This window comes from Nicotiana attenuata, chromosome 12, assembly GCF_001879085.1.
Source record: "Nicotiana attenuata strain UT chromosome 12, NIATTr2, whole genome shotgun sequence".
NCBI lineage: Eukaryota > Viridiplantae > Streptophyta > Magnoliopsida > Solanales > Solanaceae > Nicotiana > Nicotiana attenuata.
In genome coordinates, this window is record NC_032000.1 from 23,626,879 (window position 1) to 23,652,721 (window position 25,843).

Here is a 25,843-nt window from a genome sequence, read left to right on the forward strand (position 1 = left end):
ATACATACGTATACTCCCTTCCTTTTCTTTCTCTGGTCCTCCATGATTAATTAGCACGCTCCTTAAACAAATTATTTATTATGAATTAATTTATTAAATTATTCTTGTCAATGGTTATTAAAGTTATAATAACTCGAATAAATTTGAGAAGCATGTATTAATAGTAAGGATAATATTGCAGGAAAATAATAACTCTCTATGAGAAGATATTTTTTGGCATAAGAGATTAGTAAAAGGGAAACTAGGGAGTACATATATAGGAGATAAGTGAGAAGTGCATAATACTTTCTTATTGAATTTATACTCGGAAAATTACAAAAATTTCTCCATTTTTTCAATTACAGTTGAGTCTTCCAAAACGAAAAGGTGCTACAAAGCTCTTTAATTTCTAAACCCATCCCCAACAAAACTTCCAGGGTTAAAGGGTCAACTCTTGGTGTTAGCTAGTCTTCTGGGTTTTATTTCCTCTGATATCTTTGCAAGGACGATCTTTTCCACTCCACCAAACGATTTAAGAAGTACATAACCTGCCATATTAAGAAATACCAACATATTAATATTCTGACCGAATATACTACTCAAGTAATAATTCTAATCATTTCTAAATCATTAAAAAAAGGACGTCAAAATAAAACAATAATAGTCATAGAGTAAATATTTTCAAGTGTACTTGCCTCTAATGGCTCTTGCAAAGAATAGGAAGCATTCGTTTCTTTAGGTGCTTTGGACACTAATATTCCAAAACCTTGTCCTCTGTCGCGCAATACCTGATTATTTTCCATAACAAAATATCAGTACAATTACTTCTTTTAAGAAATGCAAAGATATTTTTTTTAATATTATTATGATATAATAAAATACCTTGAAAGCATCTTCATCTGTTCGATCATCGCCAATGTATATAGGCAAAACATCATTTGAATTAGCATACCCTAATGATTCTAACAAAAATTCAAGTGCCTTTCCCTTGTCCCATTTAATGCTGGGACGAATCTCCAAAACCTGTTCATAAAACAAAAAAAAAAAACACGTTTAATATGCATTTTTCATTTCTTTATTTTGTATACAGCACTACTGTTTATATCATAATTAAGAAAGAATAAGAACTTTTAAAAAATCACCTTTCTTCCTTGAGTTAATCGAAGTTTTGGGTATTCCTTTGTCACTGACTTCACTTGCTCAGCTAGTTCAGTCCACCTCTGAAGTTACAAGTAAAAGAAAAAATAATGAGAATTCAAATTACTATGTCAAGTAAAAATGTCAAGTAATTCTGAGGTTAAAAAAGAAACTGTACCTTTTCTTCAACACGACGGAAATGTACGGATAAGCAGAATTTGTTGTTTTCCACTTTCGCTCCTGGTATAGATTTTGTTTTCTCCACTAAAGATTTATATACCTGAAATTGTTAAGTAAACGTTTCAACTTTTTTTCTATTCTTATATACTATCTTGACAAAAAAGAAAAACACTAGAGGCGAAGTAAAAGGTTAAAAAAAACAACAAAAACCAACCTCATCAATCATGGGTAAAAATTCTCTGGCAGGTTGGCAGAGAACAGTTTGATTATTTCCCTGAATGGTTAAAAAAATACCAAACATTATTACAAAAGAACAAAAAATAACATGGGATTAATATAGTAACAAGTTGATCAAGAAATAAAAGTAGTATACTTTGCTCACATTTCTATGTTTGCGTCCTTTAGCAGGCGCCTTAATGTCCATTCCATGACTTCCAGCATAATACAGTTCTGATAACTTTACAAAATTAAAGACTTTTGCTCTGCATCTTCCACTCACTATTGCTGTAGGAAAATACTTGGCTGTGTCTCTCACTGCTTCCCTCATCTATTTACCACAAACCAAACAAGGAATTAGTTTCATAACTATAAAAAAAAAATTGATTAAAACATTAGTTAAGTTTAGTGATAATTGGTAAAAAAGTGAACAAACCTCAGCAGTCATAAAGGCTTTGTCAGGATCATCAACAATAGGAGACAATGTACCATCATAGTCCAAAAACATTATTATTTGTTTCCCTTTTGAAGCACTTATAATTTCCTCGAACATGTCCAAAGCTGAGGGATGATGAACCTATTCAATTATATTAAAACAAGAAGTTAAAACCACATAAAAATCATTGTAATCCATTTGTAATTTTTTGTTTTAAACAAATTTATTAATGAATAAAAGACTCACAATCCAAGACTTGAGATTTTCAGTTTCAGAGGATCTACGAGGTGGGGAAGAAGCTCTCATGGAATCAAGTAAAGCAGTGATCCTATGATCTCCGGCAGCAGACTCAATGTTTTTGAATGATTTCTTCGCCGGAACGGCGATGAATCTCCCCGGCGGCGGTAGTGGTCCGGGAACAGCCGGTGAGAATGAAAAAACAGAAGAGTCGAACCCTGATCTTGGGTCAGAAACAATCACATTCTGGTTCGTCATTTGGCCACACAAAATTACCCTGCATATGGTACAAACACGTCATATATAGTACGTACTATGCATAACTGATGAAATCGCGTTAAATAGACGGACCAAAAAATCACACCAAAAGAAAAAATGTAACGTACCTTGAAAAGATAAAAAATAAAAAAAAAAATAAAAAAACAGAGGAACTGGAATTAGAAAGAGAAAAAATTGGAGAGACACAGAGTCAGAGAAATGAATAATTAAACTTCTCTGTTTCAGTGTGTTTAAGTGAAAGAGAAAGAAAATAGAGAAGTAAAGAGCAAAGGGCCAAGAAAGAGAAAGAGAGAAGATTGTATGCAAGTCACAGGGAAAGAAGAAAGGGGGAAAGACTGAATTTATAAGGTAGAGAGGGGGCACTAAGGCACCCAAACTTTTTCTGGCTTTTATTTTGTTACCTTTTGTGCCCTCAATAACGACTCAGCTATGCGTCGGACTATATTACTTTGGGTGCTATTTATTTTACTTTGTAATCTTAAATTAGATATCTGCTAATGTGAACAGTTTAAAGATTAAGAGCTAATGAAAATGTAATTCAAACTTCATTTTGTGGACCTGTCTAACCGCTAATTCAAAAGTCTTATACGTTACTTTTCCATGTTATAGACGGTGGATTATTAGAGATGGAATACTTTGGTCTTCTTAATTTTTTTGCTACTTTTTGCTTATGAAATTCAGTTCTTAATTTATTTTTGAATTTTAGTGATATCTGCAAAATAAACTGAAAATACAAGTCAAAGTCAAAATGAGTAATTTTATTTTAACAAAATGTTAGTCAAGATTAACTTAATTTGAATGTCATAAAGCAATAAATGCCTCACATTTTGAAATACACGTCCTAAAAGATTTTTTTTTTTTTTTTTTTTTTTTTTTTTGAAAACCGATTTTATGTTAATGAGGTGTATTATAAAGGTTATGGAGTAAATGAGCCTCATGAATAGAAAATAAATACTTAACTCTTCCTAAAGAAGATATGCAATAAAGAACAGGAGTAGTCTAACATTTTGCATGTAAATACCCCTTTATTTCCTTTTAGGTTCTTGGGTATGCCTAAGTCTAAAGACCTTGCACCACCGCCACGTCGCCATTTTAAATTTCTAGACATTAGGTTATGGTCCTAATTTTGGTGGCAGCTAGCTGTACCCTCAAAATACTCAATAGATTGGTTAATGAAGTTTGGAAATTTTACTAGCAAAAGGAGAAATACGATTTTAGGGATATCATATGATCTCAGGGGGAATTTAGGACTAAGGAGAAATTTCTAAATTCTGGCAATTATTCATAAAGTTTCTTTATTTATACATGATGCTTTGGTGGCATTGGTTGTGCATCAATCTTCTCCCTCCACAGAATAGGCTAAAAGCGGATAAAAATTATACTCGCACACGATGTTTACACTTAGCAAATGAATACCTGATATTTGTCCTATATAAGTTATTTATCATTTAACCACAAATAGCTAATATACATCTACACTTTAATTTTAGATTCTCATGACTAAACTGCTTAGTTTGATGTAAACATTCGGTGCAGATAAGTATTTATCCGCTAAAGGCCCGTAGAATTTATTTTCCCATTCTTGCACTATATATGTTTTATGATTATTACTTCATTAGCGGAAAGAAATAGTTGGCTAATTATTAGTCCGTTCAACTCATAAGTTCATGACATGAAAGCGATTTTGGCAGATTAATAAAAGTTGGACAAGAAAGTTTCATGTCTAGCTAGTACACTTACTTTTACATTTCAATAATAGTTCACATTATTACTACATGTCAACGTTAAGACCTTTGTTTATAAAGTTAACATCTTGCTTAGATGCTTCACAATGTCTCATGTACCTTCAACTTCACACACGCGCACACAAAATTAACCATTTCCTCCAATCAAATGGTGAGAAAAAGGAGTAAAACTTCCAATGATAATTGAAGGAGAGAAGTCGTTTTCTTTTAACCTTTAGTTTACAAATTACCCAAAAAGGGTAACTTGCTCTTTACTAATCCAATTTTTATGGGGAAAAAAACGTAGAGCTCGATCCTTTTGTGTATAATGCACGCATAGCAAAATTTACAGAAGTAGAATACAGACTTACAGGATTCACGTGCTAGTGAAACCAATAATCAGTAGAAAGTTGAAATGATTGTCTCTTAGTTTGCAAATATAGAACTTTTTTTTTGTAGTATCGTCTCTTTAACTACAAGTAGAAGTTTCCATTTTACCAATACACTTCGATTCTTGGCTACTAACTTTACCTTCCCAATAAACTTATGGGATATTTGTTTACGCAAGTTGTTAAATCATACTGAAAACATACATATGGGATTTCTAAATTAGGTAGAATCTTTATAAATCAAGAAGCTCAATCACTCTTACTGACAACTGAAAGGACGACGTTCTTTAAATAATTAAATTCCTTTCTATATATGGTAGTTGACAAGCCTGTGATGAAGCAGCCAGCTGAAGCGGACGAGGACGGGTGGACAAAAGTAGCTACTACGCGTTACAAAGGTAGAAGGAATTAAAGCATTACCACTCACGGAAAGAAAAAGGAATTAGACCTTACTATAGTAGTGTACAAGAAATTGACAAGGATAACATCTATTAGGGTGTTAGTGCACTAGTGACCGTGTATGGTCTTGAAATCTATCAAATGGATGTTAAAATAACTTTCTTAAATAGAGAATTGGAAGAAAAAGATTTACATGGAACAACCTGAGGGTTTTGTGGTTCCTGGTAAAGAAAAGAAAGTGTGCAAACTTGTTAAGTCGCTTTATGGACTTAAACAAGCACCCAAACAATGGCATGCAAAATTTGACCAAACAATGTTAGCAAATGAATTTAAAATCAACGAGTGTGACAAATGTGTCTATATTAAAAATACTCCAGGTCATGAAGTCATTGTTCGTTTATATGTTGATGACATGTTGATAATGAGCAAAAGTATGGCAGATATAAATGCTACAAAGCGCATGTTGGCTAGCAAATTCGACATGAAAGACTTAGGAGTTGCTGGTGTGATCTTAGGAATCAGAATTCACAAGACTCCACAAGGTCTAATATTATCACAGTCTCACTACATTGAAAAGGTACTTGACAAGTTCAAGTATTTGGATTTCAAAATTACCAAGACTCCAATTGACGTGAGTTATGCACTTCAAAAGAATGGAGGTGAAAGTGACTCACAACTGGACTATGCAAGAGTATTGGGAAGTTTGATGTATATCATGAATTGTACGCGACCAGATATAGCATGTGCTATTAGCAAACTGAGTCGGTTTACAAGTAATCCCAATCAAATACATTGGATGGCGATGAAACGAGTTTTGGGTATCTGAAACATACCCAAAATTATGCTTTGAATTATAACAAATATCCTTCCGTGATCGAGGGATATAGTGATGCAAATTGGATCACCGGATCATCTGAAGTTAAATCCACGAGTGGATATGTTTTCACAATTGGGGGTGGAGCAGTATCTTGGAAATCATCCAAACAAACGTGCATCGCCCGTTCTACAATGGAATCTGAATTCATAGCTTTAGATAAGGCCGGTGAAGAAGCTGCATGGCTCCGGAATTTCTTGGAAGATATTCCATTTTGGCCCAAACCTTTGGCACCTATTTGTATACATTGTGATAGTCAAACGGCAATAGGTAGGGCAGGGAGCGTTATGTATAACGAAAAATCTCGTCATATACGACGGAGACACAATAACGTTAGACAACTACTCTCTAGTGGTGTTATCGCAATTGACTACATAAAGTCAAGAGATAACGTGTCGGATCCACTTACAAAAGGCCTATCTAGAGAGGCAGCTGAAAGATCATCAAAGGGAATGGGGTTAAAAGGCCTAGGACAAGTCATCATGGCAGTAACTCTACCTAGCAGACTGGAGATCCCAAGAACTAGGTTGATGTTCTAAACGTCAATACCACACAAGAGGGGGGTGATTTGTGTGGTACCCAATTTTCGCTCTAGAAGAACCTGGTTCTTCTATGTGTACTTACTACTACTGTTTGCGGAATTAAGAGTACATAAAATAAAGAACACAGAGATTTTTTACGTGGAAAACACCTGGCTCAAAAGGTGAAAAAACCACGACCTACTACTCAGTAGGATTTTCCCAAACTTCCACTAAAATCACTAAGCCAAAAAAGCATTTACAAAACTCTTGTAAACCTAAGGATTAAACTCTAATCCCAGTGTGGCACACAACCTCAACTATTGCGACACATTCAAGTTAGCCTATAACTTGAATACTCAAAGTACCTATTACAATTGCTTCTACAAAAGCTGGAAAGGTACAACTTTAAACCACCTACTACAATTGAACTAGAATAAGAATAAACACAATGGAATTGGTTCTTCTTTCTTGTCCAAGTAGCTTCAGGAATGCACACTTGAATCTCACATAAATTGCTTGCAAAATTGCCTCGTTCTTTTGCTCTCAATTTAGTTTTACTTCTGCGTTTGTGCAATCCCTGTAAAAGAGAACAATCACTGTTATTTAATGAGTTAGTAATCAGAGTTTGATTGAGACTCAATTGCTTCCATCGAAGTTGAGTCCTTGAAAAATACAAACTCCAACCCTATCCTTTATCCGGATTGTGTCCTCTTCCCATGAGGATACTTTCTTTTTCATCCAATATGCAACCTTTTCGATCAGTTCAGGAGATATTGCTGCTTTATCCTTGAGACTTATCTCCTTCACGTGTATCTCACATGTATAGGTTGATAAATACTGTGTCTCACATGATGGACCTGGTCCATGACTGAGTTCATTTGTCATTCTTCAAAACTTCACCTGAACTTGGGCCAACATAGGTTCAAAGAGATCAAACAAAGTTATGAATGACGGTTCAACATTGTCAAATAACTCAATCCATTCTCGTGATGAAGACAATGTTCAAAAACGAGGTAAAGCATTAAGGCTTTTTGATGAGTCAATAAAGCTTAAAGCTTTTTAATGATTTGCTAAGTTTGGCAGGATATGACCAGATAGTGTGTCTTTAGGATTACACGTTTAGGAATCACCTATGTGAGTGTGAAGTGTAAGCCACTTCAAGGGGAATGAAAGTAAAGGCCCATTCTCTAAGCACTTATAAAACCAGGCGGTGTTCATGGCTGAAACGAACACAACCGTGAGAATCATAGATGGTTAAGGATTGATTGTGTGACTTATGTTGTCTAGGTATACAACAAATCTCGATGGTTCAAAGATATCAAATCTAACGATTGACCGAGTATATCCGATATAAGTTCACTACGAAAAGTTCAAAGGAAACCTACTTATCCAGATGCAATTAATTCTTGCATGTAAAACACACACACGTCCGTGCACTCCTTTAAGTTTATAGCCATTCCCCATTCATGTGGGGGATTATTGGATTTTGTTATTAATAACAAAAGAGGTGTCAATAGAAAATGGTGGGAAAAGAAATGGAGAAAAGTGAAATTTTGAATGAGTTCACTTTACTAATGCACTTTGTCCCTCATTAGTAGAAGGAAAGAAAATCTTTGTGTATAAATAGAGAAGCTCATCTTTTAGCTCTTAAAGAGTTAAGAAGAAGGCATGCCTCGCACTGTCGTCATCGTCGCTCGCTCGGCTCGGCTTCGGCTTCGGCTTCGGCTTCGGATTTGGATTTGGATTTGGATTTGGTCAAAGACTAATTGATTAATCTTTTTGGACAAAAAAAATTTCAAATAATTAATTAATTAATTAAATTAATTAACGAAAATTCTATCCGGAATAACCCATGACCCGCGATTTCTTTCCCGGATTATTTTTAAATCCGTTTATTTTTTTCCGTAATATTTCCAACAGCTATGGCTGTTCTGAAACAGTGTCAAACTTGTTCCAATAGCTATGGCTGTTCTGAAAGGTTGCAAACCTTTTCAGAAACAGTACCAAATTGGCTATAAATATTCCTTCAAATCCCAGAATATTTACTTACGAATTTTTCTAATTATCTTCTTCTTCTTATGCACAAAAATTCCAGTGTGTTTTACAGCCTTCGAGTGGTTCGCTGTTCATCTGCGTTTTTGGTACCGATACGCTGGTGAGTTAAATCGTTCTATCCTGGGAGGATATATTCCAGAACCTCGGGTACTTGAGGGGAATAATTTCCTTAAGGACACACTGTGTATTCATTGGGCTCGATTTATTCCTATACTATTTTCAGAATTTATTTTGACGTTCTAGTTCTACTAACTTTCTGTTCTGTTTTTCAGAAAGCTTATTGTTTTATTAATTTTACAGCAATACAGTTTTAATAACAATCTTAAGGAAATTACTTATTATATTCTGTATTTTGTTTGTGGAGATTAAAACCTTTGTGGTTTTCTACTCTATCTAAATTTTACAATTCTGATTTGAAGATATAAAAACTTCATCAGAATATTGAAATTCAGAAAACGATTTGAAGAACATAAAAGCTTCATCATTTTCTGTGTAACAGTATATAAAAACGTTATTTTTTACGTACTGTTTACTGATTATAGTATTGTTTACTATTCTGGTTTTGCCATTAATTGAACTCTTCTGTTGTGACAGTGAGTAATGGCAATTGATAATGGAAATCCTTCTGCGACTGTTGCTGCAACGACGATAGCCTCGTCAAGCCGCACTGTTGTTCCTCCGGCCGAGAAACCAGGGAAATTTTCTAGAGCCAACTTCAAAGGATGGAAGCAAAGGGTGTTCTTTTGGCTTACCACACTTGGTATGCAAAAATTCACTAGTGAAGAGCCTCCAGTGCCTGGTGCGGACATGCCGGACAATGAGAAGTTCATGATTGTTGAGGCATGGAAGCAGGCAGATTTTCTTTGCAAAGACTATATCTTAAGCGCTTTAGAGGATGACTTGTACAATGTGTACAGTGCGATGAATACTTCGAAAGAATTATGGGACGCACTTGAGAAGAAGTACAAGATGGAAGATGCATGCTTGAAGAAGTTCGTGGTTGCCAAGTTTCTAGACTATAAAATGATAGACAGCAAAACTGTGGGAACCCAAGTTCAGGAGCTTCAACTTATTTTTCACGACCTTATTGCTGAAGGTATGGTCGTGAATGAAGCATTTCAAGTGGCTGCAATGATTGAAAAATTCCCTCCTTCGTGGAGAGATTTCAAGAACTATCTTAAGCACAAGCGCAAAGAAATGAAGTTGGAAGATCTTGTGATACGTCTAAAGATTGAGGAAGACATTAAACAACCGAGAAGAAGTCTCGTGGAAATTCAAAGATCATGGGAGCTAATATCATTGAGGAGACTGCTCCAAAAAGTAAGAAGAGGAAGAGGTCTTTTGGACAGACTAAGGAGCAGAACAAAAAGAAATTCAAGGGCAACTGCTACAATTGTGGAAAAGTTGGTCACAAAGCCCTGATTGTCGTCTCCCGAAAAAGGATAAGAAGAATGGACATGCCTATGTAGTGGAGAAAAATGATGACAATGATGATCTTTGTGCAATGCTTTCGGAATGCAACTTAGTTGGAAATCCGAAGGAGTGGTGGATTGACTCTGGAGCCACTCGACATGTTTGTGCTGTCAAAGAAGCATTTGCGACTTACTCTACTGCTGGTCCCGAAGAAGAGATGGGTGCAACAGCCAAGATTGAAAGTTATGGGAATATATTCCTGAAGATGACTTCCGGCAAGGTGTTAATGCTCAACAACGTTCTTCATGTTCCTACTATTAGGAAGAATTTAGTTTTTACTTCTTTACTTGTAAAGAACGGATTCAAATGTGTATTTGTTTCTGATAAAGTTGTTGTAAGCAAGAATGAAATGTATGTTGGAAAAGGCTACCTCAACGGAGGGCCTTTTCAAACTCAATGTAATGGTTGTTGACAGTATGAATAAAATTTCAGCTTCTTCTTATTTATTGAAGTCAAATGATTTATGGCATATTCGTTTAGGACATGTCAATTATAAATCCTTGCGGAAGTTAATTAATTTAGAAGTATTGCCTAAATTCGAGTGTAATAAATCGAAATGTCAAATATGTGTTGAATCTAAGTTCGTAAAATATCCTTATAAGTCTGTTGAAAGGAATTCAAATCCTTTCGACTTAATTCATACTGACATTTGCGATATGAAGTCGACACCACCTCGAGGTGGGAAAAAGTATTTTATTACTTTTATTGATGATTGCACTCGATATTGTTATATTTATTTGCTTAATAGTAAGGATGAAGCAATTGAAGCATTTAAGCAATACAAGAATGAAGTAGAGAATCAATTGAATAAAATGATCAAAATGATTAGAAGTGATAGAGGTGGAGAATATGAATCTCCATCTGCAGAAATAAGTTCGGAATATGAAATTATCCATCAAACTACTGCACCTTACACACCTCAATCCAACGGAATTGCGTAAAGGAAAAATCGGATATTAAAAGAAATGATGAATTCTTTATTAATAAGTTCCGGATTACCGCAGAGTTTGTGGGGGGAAGCTATCCTTATAGCTAACTGAATACTCAACAGAGTACCCCACAGCAAAACGCAATCTATTCCATATGAAAAATGGAAAGGACAAAAACCCAACTTGAAATATTTCAAAGTGTGTGGGTGTCTAGCAAAGGCACAAGTTCCTTTACCTAAAAGGGTTAAAATCGGACCAAAAACAGTAGATTGCGTTTTTATTGGATATGCTACAAATAGTAAAGCATGTCGGTTTTTGGTTCATAAATCCGATAATCCCGAGATTCATGTTAATACGGTAATGGAATCAGATGATGCTGAATTCTTTGAAAGCATCTATCCATATAAAACTGAATGTGAGTCGTTAACTGAAAGACCTAAACGACCTCGGGAAAAACCAAAGGAAAATACTCCAAGTATAGAAGATCCAAGGCGTAGCAAACGTCAAAGAACATCTACTTCCTTTGGACCAGATTTTGCGACATTCTTGCTTGAAAATGAGCCTCAAACTTTTAAAGCAGCTATGTCGTCTTCTGATTCAGCATTTTGGAAAGAGGCAGTCAATAGTGAGATTCAATCAATTTTGGATAACCATACATGAGAATTGGTTGATCTTCCTCCGGGAAATAAGCCTTCAGGTTAGAAATGGATCTTTAAAAAAAATTAAAGCTGATGGCACTATTGACAAATATAAGGCAAGACTTGTTGTCAAAGGTTATAGACAAAAGGAAGGCCTTGATTACTTTGACACTTACTCGCCAGTAACAAGGATAACATCTATTAGGGTGTTAGTGGCACTAGCGGTCGTGTATGGTCTTGAAATCCATCAAATGGGTGTTAAAACAGCTTTCTTAAATGGAGAATTGGAGGAAGAGATTTACATGGAACAACCTGAGGGTTTTGTGGTTCCTGGTAAAGAAAAGAAAGTGTGCAAACTTGTTAAGTCGCTTTATGGACTTAAACAAGCACCCAAACAATGGCATGCAAAATTTGACCAAACAATATTGGCAAATGGATTTAAAATCAATGAGTGTGACAAATGTGTCTATATTAAAAATACTCCAGGTCATGAAGTCATTGTTTGTTTATATGTTGATGACATGTTGATAATGAGCAAAAGTATGGCAGATATAAATGCTACAAAGCGCATGTTGGCTAGCAAATTCGACAAGAAAGACTTAGGAGTTGCTCATGTGATCTTAGGAGTCAGAATTCACAAGACTCCACAAGGTCTAGCATTATCACAGTCTCACTACATTGAAAAGGTACTTGACAAGTTCAAGTATTTGGATTTCAAAATTGTCAAGACTCCAATTGACGTGAGTTATGCACTTCAAAAGAATGAAGGTGAAAGTGACTCACAACTGGACTATGCAAGAGTATTGGGAAGTTTGATGTATATCATGAATTGTACGCGACCAGATATAGCATGTGCTATTAGCAAACAGAGTCGGTTTACAAGTAATCCCAATCGAATACATTGGATGGCAATGAAACGAGTTTTGGGGTATCCGAAACATACCCAAAATTATGCTTTGCATTATAACAAATATCCTTCCGTGATCGAGGGATATAGTGATGCAAATTGGATCACCGGATCATCTGAAGTGAAATCCACAAGTGGATATGTTTTCACAATTGGGGGTGGAGCAGTGTATTGGAAATCATCCAAACAAACGTGCATCGCCCGTTCTACAATGGAATCTGAATTCATAGATTTAGATAAGGCCGGTGAAGAAGCTGAATGGCTCCGAAATTTCTTGGAAGATATTCCATTTTGGCCCAAACCTTTGGCACCTATTTGTATACATTGTGATAGTCAAATGGCAATAGGTAGGTCAGGGAGCGTTATGTATAACGGAAAATCTCGTCATATACGACGGAGACACAATATCGTTAGACAACTACTCTCTAGTGGTGTTATCATAATTGACTACGTAAAGTCAAGAGATAACGTGTCGGATCCACTTACAAAAGGCATATCTAGAGAGGCAGTTGAAAGATCATCAAAGGGAATGGGGTTAAAAGGCCTAGGACAAGTCATCATGGCGGTAACTCTACCTAGCAGACTGGAGATCCCAAGAGCTAGATTCAAAGAGATCAAACAAAGTTATGAATGACGGTTCAACATTGTCAAATAACTCAACCCATTCTCGTGATGAAGACAATGTTCAAAAACGAGGTAAAGCATTAAGGCTTTTGATGAGTCAATAAAGCTTAAAGCTTTTTAATGATTTGCTAAGTCTGGCAGGATATGACCAGATAGTGTGTCTTTAGGATTACACGTTTAGGAATCACCTATGTGAGTGTGAAGTGTAAGTCGGTTCAAGGGGAATAAAAGTAAAGGCCCATTCTCTAAGCACTCATGAAACCAGGTGGTGTTCATGGCTGAAACGAACACAACCGTGAGAACCATAGATGGTTAAGGATTGATTGTGTGACTTATGTTGTCTAGGTATACAACAAAGCTCAACGGTTCAAAGATATCAAATCTACCGATTGACCAAGTATATCCGATATAAGTTCACTATGAAAAGTTCAAAGGGAAACCTACTTATCCAGATGCAATTCATTCATGCATGTAAAACACACACACGTCCGTGCATTCCTTTAAGTTTAATTCCCCATTCATGTGGGGGATGGTTGGATTTTGTTATTAATAACAAAAGAGGTGTGAATAGAAAATGGTGGGAAAAAAATTGAGGGAAGTGAAAATTTGAATGAGTTCACTTTACTAATGCACTTTGTCCCTCATTGGTAGAAGGAAAGAAAATCTTTATGTATATATATATATAGAGAAGCTCATCTTTTAGCTCTTTAAGAGTTAAGAAGAAGGCAAGCCTCGCGTCGTCGTCGTCGTCGCTCGCTCGGCTCGGCTTCGGCTTCGGATTCGGATTTGGTCAAATATTGATTGATTAATCTTTTTTGATAAAATTCTTTTTAAATAATTAATTAATTAATTAAATTAATTAACAAAAATTCAATCCGGAATATCCCACGACCTGGTCTGTTCCAGTCCGTTTTCTTTTCCGAATTATTTTAAATCTGTTTATTTTTCCCGCAATATTTCCAACATCTATGGCTGTTCTGAAACAGTGTCAAACGTGTTCCAATAGCTATGACTGTTCTGAAAGGTTGTAAACCTTTTCAGAAACAGTACCAAATTGGTTATAAATATTCCTTCAAATCACAGAATATTTACTTACGAAATTTTCTGATTATCTTCTTCTTCTTCTGCACAAAAATTCCAGTGTGTTTCACAGCCTTCGAGTGGTTCGTTGTTCATCTGCGTTTTTGGTACTGATACGCTGGTGAGTTAAATCGTTCTATTCTGGGAGGATATATTCCAGAACCTCGGGTACTTGAGGGGAATAATTTCCTTAAGGACACACTGTGTATTCAGTGGGTTCGATTTATTCCAATACTATTTTCAGAATTTATTTTGAAGTTCCTATACTTTTCCAGAATATATTTTGACGTTCTAGTTCTCCTAACTTTCTGTTTCTGTTTTTTTCCCCAGAAAGTTTATTATTTTAATTTACAACAGTACAGTTTTGATAACAACCTCTTCATAATAATGCACTCATCCTCTTGAAATCTTAGATCCGGCTCTGCCAAGCATCCTGCATTCACACAAAGTTCGAGGAAAGGCCGTACGTCAGTGGGTGTGTTGTAGACAGTCTACCCTAATACAAACATTAATGGTTACTTCCATGGTTCCAACCCACAAGCTATATAAGTTAGACGGAGATAACTTTCCCGTTGAACTTCAAAAAAAAAAAATCTTAGCATTTTATAACAGCAGCCTTGGAGTGCATGGCCTTAGACTTAGTTAATGTTCAAGTTTTTATCTTCATTTAATGAATCTAGAAATTGTTCTTAACCAGTTTTTTCAATAGAAACACGAGATTCTTACCAGTATTAGTGATAACTAGTCGAATTAAAAAATGAAAAAGATTAGAGAATATTTCCTTAGAAAAGTTGAAACTTGTCTAAAAGTGAAGAGAAAATTCAGGTTACTTTTAGGAAAAGAACCTCACTAAAGGTGAAAAAATGGTTCGATCTCTCAAAAGCAGAGAACAAACACCAATTTGCTTTGCTAAAAAAGTAATTCAGCTAAAACAATGTATTCGCTTTCGTCCTTCTAAAGTGAATTTTGACATAATTATTAGCAAAGTGTCCTTATAATCTGGTGATGTGGGGACTGGCAAGCTCAAATCACATGATCAAACGACTAGGAGTCTCAACAATTAAAATTTTCAATATTCAAACGCCTAAATTCAAAGATTTGTGGGCCTATAATAGCAAATGAAAATTATTCTGAAGAAAGGATATAGAGAAATTGTATCTAATCGATGAATAATCATTCATTTATCAGGTACAATGATTTCGAATTTTATCAATGACATTAATAAATGCAATTTGCAAGTGGAGAATGGGTATTTTTTATTTTATTGAAATCGTCCCTAATGGATTCATATTATGGTCTCATTGGGTCGTGATTTTAATATTCTTCCCTAATACTACTTTCTTCGCTTCACTTTAATTGATTTATTAGTCTTTTTTTTTTATAGTCCACAATATTTGATTTTTTCAAATATGAAGAAAGAACTAACTTCTTTTTTTCAAATTTACTTTTAAAGTAAAGAGCCTAGAAGTATTTGTTGTATTTCCAATGAACAAACTAAGGTTAATATAAATTATTAATTAATATTAAAAGATGAATTCCTTAATATTTATAAAAATAATCAAAAATTACTTAAAGTGCATCAGAGGGAGTAAGTATTTTCAAAGATTACTTAAGGGGTCGTTCCACCCTTATACCTTCTTATACCTCATACCAAACGAGCCCTAATAGTACACGATATCCGGATATTGGAAGCTCAATTTAATGTGAGTGCATTTCCCATTGTGTAAATAAATGGAATTTTAGTAATTTAGTACTTTGGGCCACTTATAGTCAAAGTTTCCTGCATCGGACATATTGGAAAATCATGAAAAGACGAGACTCTGAGGGTCATGGAATCCAAGGCCACTAATCCACTCCCTATTGGCTTAAAATATGGGAAGCCTACCCCACACGTACAAATGAGAGATACTAGTAATCCACCTTATTAAAAACTAAAAAAAGAATAAAGAATAAGGATTTGTTATTAGGAAAATTTTACTATCTTGAGAAATTCTATTGAATCATGATACAAATTACAAAGAAAGAAAAAAAGTCTCCTCCCCTTTTGTTCCCGGAAGAAAGGTGAAATTGGATAAAATCGGTGAAACAAAAGAAATTTGAGTAAATAGAAAGGACAAAATAAGTTATAAGATAAAATGTTGCATGTTTTCAGTACTTCAAAAATTACAGATTTTGATAGCGAATTTAGACTTTAAATGTTGAGTGAATTTAAAATTTGTTTACGGCCTTATTTTGATAAAATTTTATCGTTTATTATTTTTTAGAACGACTATTTTTCCAATTTTTTTCTCACCCCACACGAGTCTCCATCGCAACAGGCCCATGCTGACATGAAGCAACATCAGCAAGTCCATTCGGTGCTAATAGTGACACGTAAAAAAGCGACATTCATATCATCTACTTATTGGCCATCCTTTATTAGATTTGATTCATATTTCTTTTAATATTAAATTTAGAGAAAATGCCTAAAGACCACATTTAATTTGTCCCGGAAAATCCTTTACATACCTAAATTTTACGGGTGTTTTGACACTCCACTATTGTTAAAATAATTGTATTTATTTACTCCCTCTTAAGCCCTGGCCAGCCGCGCGTCTTAGACAACACGATTGAACGCGTCTTTGCTCTCTTTTAATCGTTAAAACCACCTTAAAAAAAAAAAGAAAAAATTAAATTTTTAACTTCAATATAACCCCCAACCAACGGTAAATACATTCTTACCCAATATTTTACCAAACCCAATTGAAGAATCCTTATTTCTTCTTCATCTAAATTCTGCCGAAATTGCATTAATTTGCTCTTTGAAGTTTGATCTTTGAAAGCAAAGGTTAATTTTTCTCCTCCAAAAGTAATAATGTTTCACATATAATTTATTCTTCAGCAATATTTTACCAAACTCAATGAAGAACCCTAATTTCTTCTTCATCTAAATTCTGCCGAAATTGCATCAAATTGCTCTTTGAAGTTTTGATCTTTGAAAGCAAAGGTTAATCTTTCTCCTCCAAACGTAATACATATAATTCAACTTTAATGTTTGAGCTTGATTCTTCAAAGAACTTCGGCTTACGGGTCTTCCTCTAACTCGTCAGGAACTCTAAATGACAGTGAAATCGAAGAATTTTGCAACTGGTCACATTGATTTTGTTCAGGCAAATCGATTTTGGTGAGGCAAGAAGAATTTTCAATAGTTGGGCATTAGGGTTCTTCAAGTTGGGAATTTTTAACTGATGGGGTGAATAAGGCTCGTTTAAAGACTGTTTATTTTTATTTACTAGACATTTTAATTACGTGGCTTACTAATAAAGCGTGTGTTTCCCACTCAAGTTAATATAGTTGGGCCAGAGCTTAGGAGGAAGTAAATAAATACAATTGTTTTAACAATAGAGTGGTGTTAGGACACCCGTAAAGTTTAGGTGTGTAAATAATTTTCGAAGACAAGTTGAATGGGGTCTTTATGCATTTTCTCTTAAATTTATTGTATTTTTAAAATTATGGGTTTATATTTACTATATTTGTTTACATGGAAAATACGAGTAACAATTAAATTTGATTTGTGGTTTTAAAGATATGTGATTCAGTTCAATACCAATCAATAATCAAGAAGTATAAAGTATAAACGAAAGAAATGAATGAAATCAAAACAGTGTTTACTAAGTAGTATCGACCTCGAGCTCAGTGACCTCGAGATGAATCATGAACAATAAAGTAAGAACAATAAAGCTAAAGGATAATTCTGATGAACAATGAGCGAAAAGTAGAGAGTATATTCTTTGCCAATGATTAGATGATGTTTACAAATGATTGGGGTCCCTTTTATATAATAGGGGAGTCCTAAATAAGGTACATTTCCATTTACAGTAATGAATCTTATTGGGACAACTGTCTAACCGCCTAGTACGGAATCATACAATTCTATTCCGGGATTTGCGCCATGATTTTAGGGACGTGGCAGGAATCTCGCTCATTCTGTTATAAATCCATAACGGCAGGGGTCGAGCATACTCGGCTTCGATATCCACCGTACTTCAATCTTCGGGCATTGCACTCTATCTTCGAGCTCAAGTCTGGTCCATCGAGCTCGAACTCGACCTTACCTGAATTCGAGCCTAAGGCGACCCCTCGAGCATGGGAGATCGGGCATACCTTATCTTGACCGTATACAGATAGTCCCCGCGTTTCTTAGAATAAGATGATAAGAAACGATTTGAACCTCGATCTTTCGGAGTCTCCGACGATAGCGTCATTCCCGTGACGTAGGCGCTCGAAGTGACCGAAATGTCCCGTCGGTTCGCTTCCCCAAAACATTAAATGCATGCCAGTAATGGTCGGCCACTAGCACCGCCGAAGCGTCGCCGCTTATCTATAAATACGGGGCTCCTTCCTTGAATTAAAAACTTTACTTTTTCATCACTTTTTCTCTGATCACCTCTCCGTCTTCATCTCTTTCTCTCACCATCCGCTTCCATCGCTCCTTTAAGTGCTGGAAAATGCCAAGCTCCCAGAAAACAACACGCTCCACCACCATCTGCATTTCTTAGCTCAAAACTATGGCCAAAACTTCCAAAATAGTCCCCCAAAAGAAGAAGGCTCATCTTCTTCTTCCCGGCCGGCTAAACCAGTGATGCCGCCGACTCTTCACGAAATCACTCCCGGTCCTTGTGTGATTAAAAAGGATTTTAATATTGAAAATCCCCCCGATATCCCAGGACGATGAGAACATGTATCTCGATATATCAGTTCGATATTGAAGAAGTACCTCAAGGCCATGAAGAAGGACTGTGGCTGGGGAGACGAGGTCGTGGTACAGATCCCAAACCCCGAGGAAAGCATCACTACTCACGTGGAGGGGTTCTTAAGTGTTTACACTTACCCTTTTACGCTGGGTCCCCTCGATCCGATGGTGATCGATTTTTGCAAAAGGTACGAGGTTACCCTCGGCCAGATCCATCCTTCCTTTTGGTGCATCGTGATTATATTGTGATATTTCTCCAGCAAGGCCGAGGGATTAGAATTTACCCTCAACCATCTCATTCGGCTGTATCGGCTTCAGCTATTTCTAGGGCTCATCAAGTTGCAATGTCGATCAAAAAAAGCCTTTTTTGCTAGTAATGATGAAGACAAAGATCGAGGCTGGATGAGCCGGTTATTAGAGTGAGGACCTCGGATGTCATCCCTAGGGAGAAAATGCCATTCCTGGAGAGATGGAACTTTGATCGTAAGTGAAGTTCTTTTCCAAATACCCACTCATATTCCAATTTCGAGTTTTGTAATGCCCTTACCTTTTCTGCAGTTGTTGTTTGGACGCCTCACGCTATCCCCAACCTCGAGGACTGGGTCCGAAAGTTAGCTGCGACCTTGATGATAGGCTATAATTACGTATTTTAGTCGCTTATTACACTCTAATTTACTGCACTTTAATTGAGTTTGAGCTTTAATCGCTAGTGTTTTGCACTAAATATGTGTTTTATGCCTTGTAGGAGTGATTCCGATCTATGTAGGTGTTATGGAATGAATTCAAGTGATTTGGAGCTTTGAAGTCTGAGTAAAATCCCAAGGAATTAAGCCAGAATTGTGTTCGGGGATCAACGGATGATAGTTAAGAACGAAACGAAGAATCGAGCGGGCAACGGCGCATTGTCTAGTAAAATGCACATAACTTTTTGCTCAAAACTCCTTTGGGCTCCACAATATATCGTTGGAAAGCTGTTTGAAAGGGCTACAACTTTTAGGTTTTGCATTTTCGCGAATTCTCACTACCGCGCCGCACAGTGCGGGCATCGTGCGCCGCACCTTTGGAATTCTCCTGCAGTCTGTCAGAATCAGCTCTCTGAACTTCCCCACAAGCACACCGCACAGTGCGGCACAGCGTGCGACGCGCCTGTACAAATTTTACAGAGCCAGAGTCCTATTTCGTGCAGGAAAGGGTGTTTCGTCTGGGCCCGACCCTACTTGGTATAAATACATATAAAAACGCTATTTTGAGGACTTTTGACACATCTTAGACCGAGGGAGAGCATAGAGCCGCCGTGGAGGCTGGGTTTCATCTTTTCTCCTACCAAACTTAGTAACTTTTATGTTTCTTTGTATGATTTGTTGTTTTGCTACCATGTCTATGTGGTGCTAAACTTCACGTTCTAGGGTTGTGGTTCTTTCATGACTATTGTCATTCGGATATTGATTTTGATTTCTTAGTTTATCATATTGGTTTATTTATTCAATCCTGCATTTAATTATTTAATTGCTTGATCACTAATTGAATACTATCTACGAATCTAGAATTGAAATCAAAAGAGGGAATTCTACATTGCCTATAGGACTGAGTGGAGCAAGTTCTTGAACCTGGGCATCGGGGAACGGATTCGCCATTAGGCTAGACATATACCTAATTGCCTTGCTTGGTTGATTTACAGGAATTATAAACGCGTTCTTGTTAGTTCTAATTCCATAGACATATAGGCGTTAGGGTAGCTTGAATAGGCGAGTAAGAACTCGATAGATTCTTATGAGCAATATTAACCCTGTGAACCAATAAACCAGATAAATTAATTAGTCAATTCAATTGAAGAATACAATATGATTTTTAGATAGCCCATAACCCTAGATCGTTTTCATCGCATTGACAACATAAAAATCTGCTCTTCCTCTGTTTAAAGTTCATTAGTTATTTTCTTTTTAGTTTAATTACTTTAGCATCACTACTTTTGGGTTTAATTCTTGTTTAGATAGTTAGGATAGTCTAATGTAGTTAATAGTTAATCACAAGTCCTCGTGGGTTCGACATCCGACTTTTAGTCACTTTATTACTTGACGACCGCGTATACTTGCGTGTGCGTTTGGCCGCAACAGACCTCCTCGTATGATGGGCGCAAATGGCGCGATTTATCGAGGGGCAAATGGGAGGCCAAACATCATGGTAAGTTCTCTTCCCAAGTTTTTGATACTTTTCTTTTATTGGTGATGTCATCTCATTCATGTTTATTTGTGCAGGCATCGGAGATGTTTCCGAAATGAGGCCAGCCCCGCCTGGTGAAGGGACTAAGTCCTCAATCCCGAAATCGGGGAAAGACAACAAGAGAAAGAGTGCTCCGAAACCCGAGGATCAAGACGAGGGGGCCCCTAATAGAAAGCCGAGGAGGAAACTTATCCATGTGGACTTGGATTCAGCCACCCAATATTTGGAAGATGAAGAGAACGAGGGCGAAGAGTCGGCATTGGTGCCTCGAACTAGGAAACCAGTCGAGGTCGCCAAGTCCTCCGAACTTGACACCTTGCCTTATCGTGGAGGAACTTTGAAGAAAGACTCGAGCAAAGCCCTCGAGTCCCCCGAGATCGAGATCGTACCCCCTCTTTCAACAAGTACGCTTGAGGGGACAAGTACTGAGAAGGTCGAAGCTAATCAGAGTGCCCCGAGTGAGGAGCTCAGAGCCGTGACAATGGGTCACTCACCTTCTCTACCATCTTTCTCCGAGGAGGCAATAAAAGATGCTCGGGCTCTGGGAACACCCGATCCTAGCAAGGTTCTCGAGGAAGATCATTTTCAGGATTTTTTCGCCGGTGTTGCCGATGCTGTTGACCTTAATAATGCATCCACCCTCTCCGAAGAGGCTCAACATCTCTTTTCTCGGGTGAACACTAACTCTTATTGTTGTAATTTTCTTTTTTCTCTCCTTCTTTTTATTGACGTGTCTTCGTTTCATGTGTAGGCCATCATCAAGTTCAGGGCCGAGCTGAGCCAATGTGAGACCGAGATCAAGAAGGCTTCGAGTGAGGAGAAGGCCCTAAGGCTCCTCTGTAGCCAAAAGGAGGAGGAACTCAAGAACCTTTGGGCTGACTTGGCCAAAGCTCGGAAAAATGAGGTCGAGCAAGACGAGCATGTAACCGTGATTTTAACAGAGTATGGACTTCTTGGTCCTACTGCGGGGGCTAACACTTCGATGTCTCAGCTGCAGCAAAAGTTGGAGATGATTGGGCAGCTCTGGGGCGAGGTCGATCAGGTTAAAAGGCTGACTGCCATCGATGGAAAGAGAGCATAGATCGGCTTGATGCCGATAAATAAGTTTTTCTAGCCCAATTGGCTTCGACTGAAACTCAACTCCGAGGCATTAAAGTGAAGAATCTGGCCTAGGGCAAGAAAATTGAGGAGCTAGAGGCAAAGCTTGCTAGAACCGAGGCTAAAGTCGCATAGGCCAAGGCTGAAGTCGAGAAGACGAAGGCTACGACTGATAAGACCATTGCCGTATACTAAAGGGCCGCCGAGGCTGTTCAAGCAGAGCTAAGGGAGGCCTCCGACGGGGAAAAATGTAGTAATGATTTAGCCAAGTGCCAAACCCGGAGGGAGACTCTCGAAGAAATCCACGCCCGAGGGTTCGACCTCACTGAAGAAATAGCCCAAGCAAAGGCGCTCGAAATCGATGCCAGGTTTCTTGTTTCTTCCGATGATGAAGATGCCGTTAGTGGTTATGAGGGCGGGGAAGATGAGGAAGGAGTCCCCGAGGAGGAGGAGGTTCCCGAAGATATAGCTCCCGAGGATGCAGTTCCTGAGGATGTTGCTCCCGAGGATGTGGCCCCGAAATAGATTAGGTTCTCTTTTGTTTCCTTGTTTTTGTGCAAGGGCCCTTCGTAGTTATTGTAAATATCTTTTGTAAGAATCTCTTATAAATATAAAGAACCTCTTTGCTTCATCTTCGATTTGTGTTGAATTCCGTTTCGTCTTCGTTTGAAAAACTTTGATGTTATAGCTCTAATGATCAGTCCGAATATTGGCTCGGACTCAGAATATAATAAACCCTTAGGTTTTTTATTGATCAATGGGCGATATAATAGAATACATCTTAAGGTTTTTGTAAATCCTCGAGCTAAGCTTAAGTCGATTTGACGCGAGCTCGGGATAATGGGACTCTTGAGTCCGAGTTTAGTGAGAGTAAGGTCTCGAAATCCGCATGCTCCGGCCCTTAGGCTCTTTTATATTGGCCCTTAGGCTCTTAAGTTGGGCCAATTCGTCCTCTAAAGCGGCTATAATTTTTTCCTCTTTTTGGCTAAAAGACTTAGTGGAAATTTTTCTATGCCTTAGCATGTGTTTTTTGTACCCGTTGGGTTTTTCGAAGGTTCGGCAGATCGGAACCTTATTTGTAATTTGTTTGTGTAAACATAATCGAATACCTCTTGAGGTTTTTTTCGAAGGCTGATGTTATCGAAGCCTTTAAATTATTCAAGGGCTGATTTTATGGAAGCTCATTATCGTTTGCTTTTGCCGAGGGTAGCCTGATTTAACCGGGTTTTCAAAGTGTTTGAAGGCCTTTAATTTTATGGCGGAAGTTGGACGTCTCCGAGCCACATTATTTCGGCCGTAGCCTTTTTATATGACCGCAGTCTTTAATATGGCCGTAGCCTTCGGGTATGTCTTTTGGACTTGTTCCCATTTACTTTTCGAACTTGTTCGAAAGGTTAGTGCCCGAGTATGATGGCCTTGGCCTTTATATCGAGGGATGCCTCTTTAAGGTCTTATGAGTTCGAGTTTTCGATGACTCAAATGTGTTGAATGTTGATGACAGCCTCCGAGAATTCGGGGTGTATTTGTGTTCTGGCCCTTGGGCCGTTTCTCGTAGAATTATAAGTGTAAAGCTCGTATAATAGTAGACTTCTTTGGGACACAAAGTGTTTTGATATAGAAAGAATGCTTCTCTGAGTAATTGATACATGCGTACATGTTTTTGCCGTCGGGGACCGTTTGGCCCGTTACAAAGTTCTCCTATCGAGGCCCTTTTTGACGTGAAGTATTTTTCCTCATGAAAATACATCCTCTGAGGGTGATGCCCCCCAGTATTCGAGGTTGATTGAAAAGAAGCCTTGGATACTGTTGAGTTCTCCTTAGGTAGCACATAGTTGTTGCCTCGTTAAAAACCTCGCCGGTAAAACCCATTTGGGACAAAATCAGATCTAAGGGAAAAAGAGTGCAACGCATGCTTTAAAACCTAAGGCCTTCGTGTAAAAAGGTGCCTTCGATAGCTTCGATCGAACACCTGCAATGGGTTAGATTCATATTCAAATGTACAAAAATAGGAAGTCATACCTATGCAGTAGTATCGTTTGAGTAGTGATACGTTCCAATTGTTTGACAATTGCTCGCCTTCCATCGTGCCAAGTTTTTAAGAACCTTTTCCGACAACTCCGAGGACTCGGTACGGTCCTTCCCAATTCGAGCCTAGTTTCCCTTCATTCAGGTTTTGAGTGTTGAGGGTGACTTTTCGTAGAGCTAAGTCTACGATTCCAAAGTGCCGAAGGTTGGTCCTTCTATTGTAGTATCTCTCGATTCTTTGCTTCTGCACGGCCATCCGAACAAGTGATGCCTCTCGTTTTTCATCTAATAGCTCGAGGCTAGTATTCATAGCCTCATGATTTGACTCCTCCGATGCATATCGAAACCTGGAGATGGGTTATCCGACCTCGACAAGGATAAGGGCCTCGGAGCCATATACTAAAGAGGACGGAGTAGCCCCTGTGCTAGACTTTGATGTTGTGCGATATGCCCAAAGGACCTCGGGTAGAACTTCTCTCCATTTTCCCTTTGCATCATCCAATCTTTTCTTTAGGTTTTGGATGATAGTTTTGTTCGTTGACTCGGCCTGTCTATTCCTGGGTGGGTGGTATGGTGTTGATAAGATCCTCTATATTTTATGTGTTTCTAGGAACCTCGTTACCTTGCTGCCGACGAATTGCTTTCCATTGTCACATACAATCTCGGTAGGTATCCCGAAACGGCATATGATGTGGTACCAGATGAAGTCAATAACTTCTTTTTCTCTGACCTTCTCGAAGGCCTATGCTTCCACCCATTTAGAATAATAATCAGTCATAAACAAAATAAACTTAGCTTTACCTGGGGCCGTTGGTAGAGGGCCGACTATGTCCATTCCCCATTTCATGAGAGGCCATGGGATAGGACCGAGTGGAGTTGTTCTCCGGACTGATGGATCATCGGAGCAAACCGTTGGCACTTATCATATTTTTTAACAAATTCTTTAGTATCCTTTTCCATGCTATCCAGGTAATACCCTGCTCTGATAATTTTGCGAATCAAAGACTCGGCGCTGGAGTGATTTCCACAAGTACCTTCGTGGATTTCTCGTAGAACATAATCGGTCCCCCGGCCCTAAACATACCGTTAATGGTCCATCGAACGTTCTCCTGTACAATGTTCCATCTTCATCTAATGCGAACCTAGCAACCTTGGTTCGTAGGGCCCTCGATCCCTTATAATCGGATGAGAGTTTTCCACTTTTCAAATAATCGATATACTTATTCCTCCAATCCCAAGTCAGGCTTGTAGAATTTATCTCGGCATGACCTTCTTCAACCACATACCTCGATAATTGGACGACAGTCCCCGGGACAATATCTTCTTCTTCAACCTAGGATCCCAAGTTAGCAAGTGCATCGGCCTCACTATTTTGTTCTCGAGGCATATGATCCAGAGTCCATTCTTTGAAGAGGTGCAAAGTTACCTGCAACTTATCCAAGTACCGTTGCATCCTATCCTCTCGATAAGTATCGCTTCAATTCTTCCAAGGCTTGCTGGCATTCCGGGGTCTATGCAAAATTCTTCTTCTTTTTTAGCAAGGGAAAGAACCTATGACTTCGATCTGATGACCTCGAAATGAACCGACCTAAGGTAGCTATTCGCCCTGTTAGCCTTTACACGACCTTCACACTATCCACGATCGTGATATCCACGATGGCCTTGATCTTGTCGGGGTTGATTTCGATACC

General features: G+C 37.8%; 1 protein-coding gene across 2 annotated transcripts; it reads right to left on the minus strand.

The window, feature by feature from the left end:
* On the minus strand, positions 265 to 2,794 carry LOC109235438 (probable trehalose-phosphate phosphatase H). Of its 2 annotated transcripts, none has more exons than XM_019401548.1 (10): positions 2,572 to 2,794; positions 2,195 to 2,462; positions 1,949 to 2,089; positions 1,670 to 1,843; positions 1,511 to 1,570; positions 1,295 to 1,396; positions 1,122 to 1,199; positions 862 to 1,002; positions 675 to 767; positions 265 to 527 (listed from the first exon to the last, which is right to left on the minus strand). In XM_019401548.1, the coding sequence occupies exons 2-10, from the start codon at positions 2,441 to 2,443 to the stop codon at positions 459 to 461; spliced, it is 1,107 nt and encodes a 368-aa protein (XP_019257093.1). In that variant the 5' UTR covers positions 2,444 to 2,462; positions 2,572 to 2,794; the 3' UTR covers positions 265 to 458. The 2 variants fall into 2 exon arrangements, with proteins under 2 accessions (XP_019257093.1, XP_019257094.1); XM_019401549.1 differs by having other exon boundaries at positions 1,679 to 1,843; positions 2,572 to 2,793.

What these genes read in the sequence shown, in the direction of transcription:
- LOC109235438 (XM_019401548.1), bottom strand. Translation starts at nt 2,443, where the DNA reads ATGACGAACCAGAATGTGATTGTTTCTGACCCAAGATCAGGGTTCGAC. An exon ending in AAGCCTTTATGACTGCTGAG is followed by an intron (nt 1,844 to 1,948) that starts GTTTGTTCACTT and finishes TGTGGTAAATAG; the next exon opens with ATGAGGGAAGCAGTGAGAGA. An exon ending in CAGATGAAGATGCTTTCAAG is followed by an intron (nt 768 to 861) that starts GTATTTTATTAT and finishes GAAAATAATCAG; the next exon opens with GTATTGCGCGACAGAGGACA.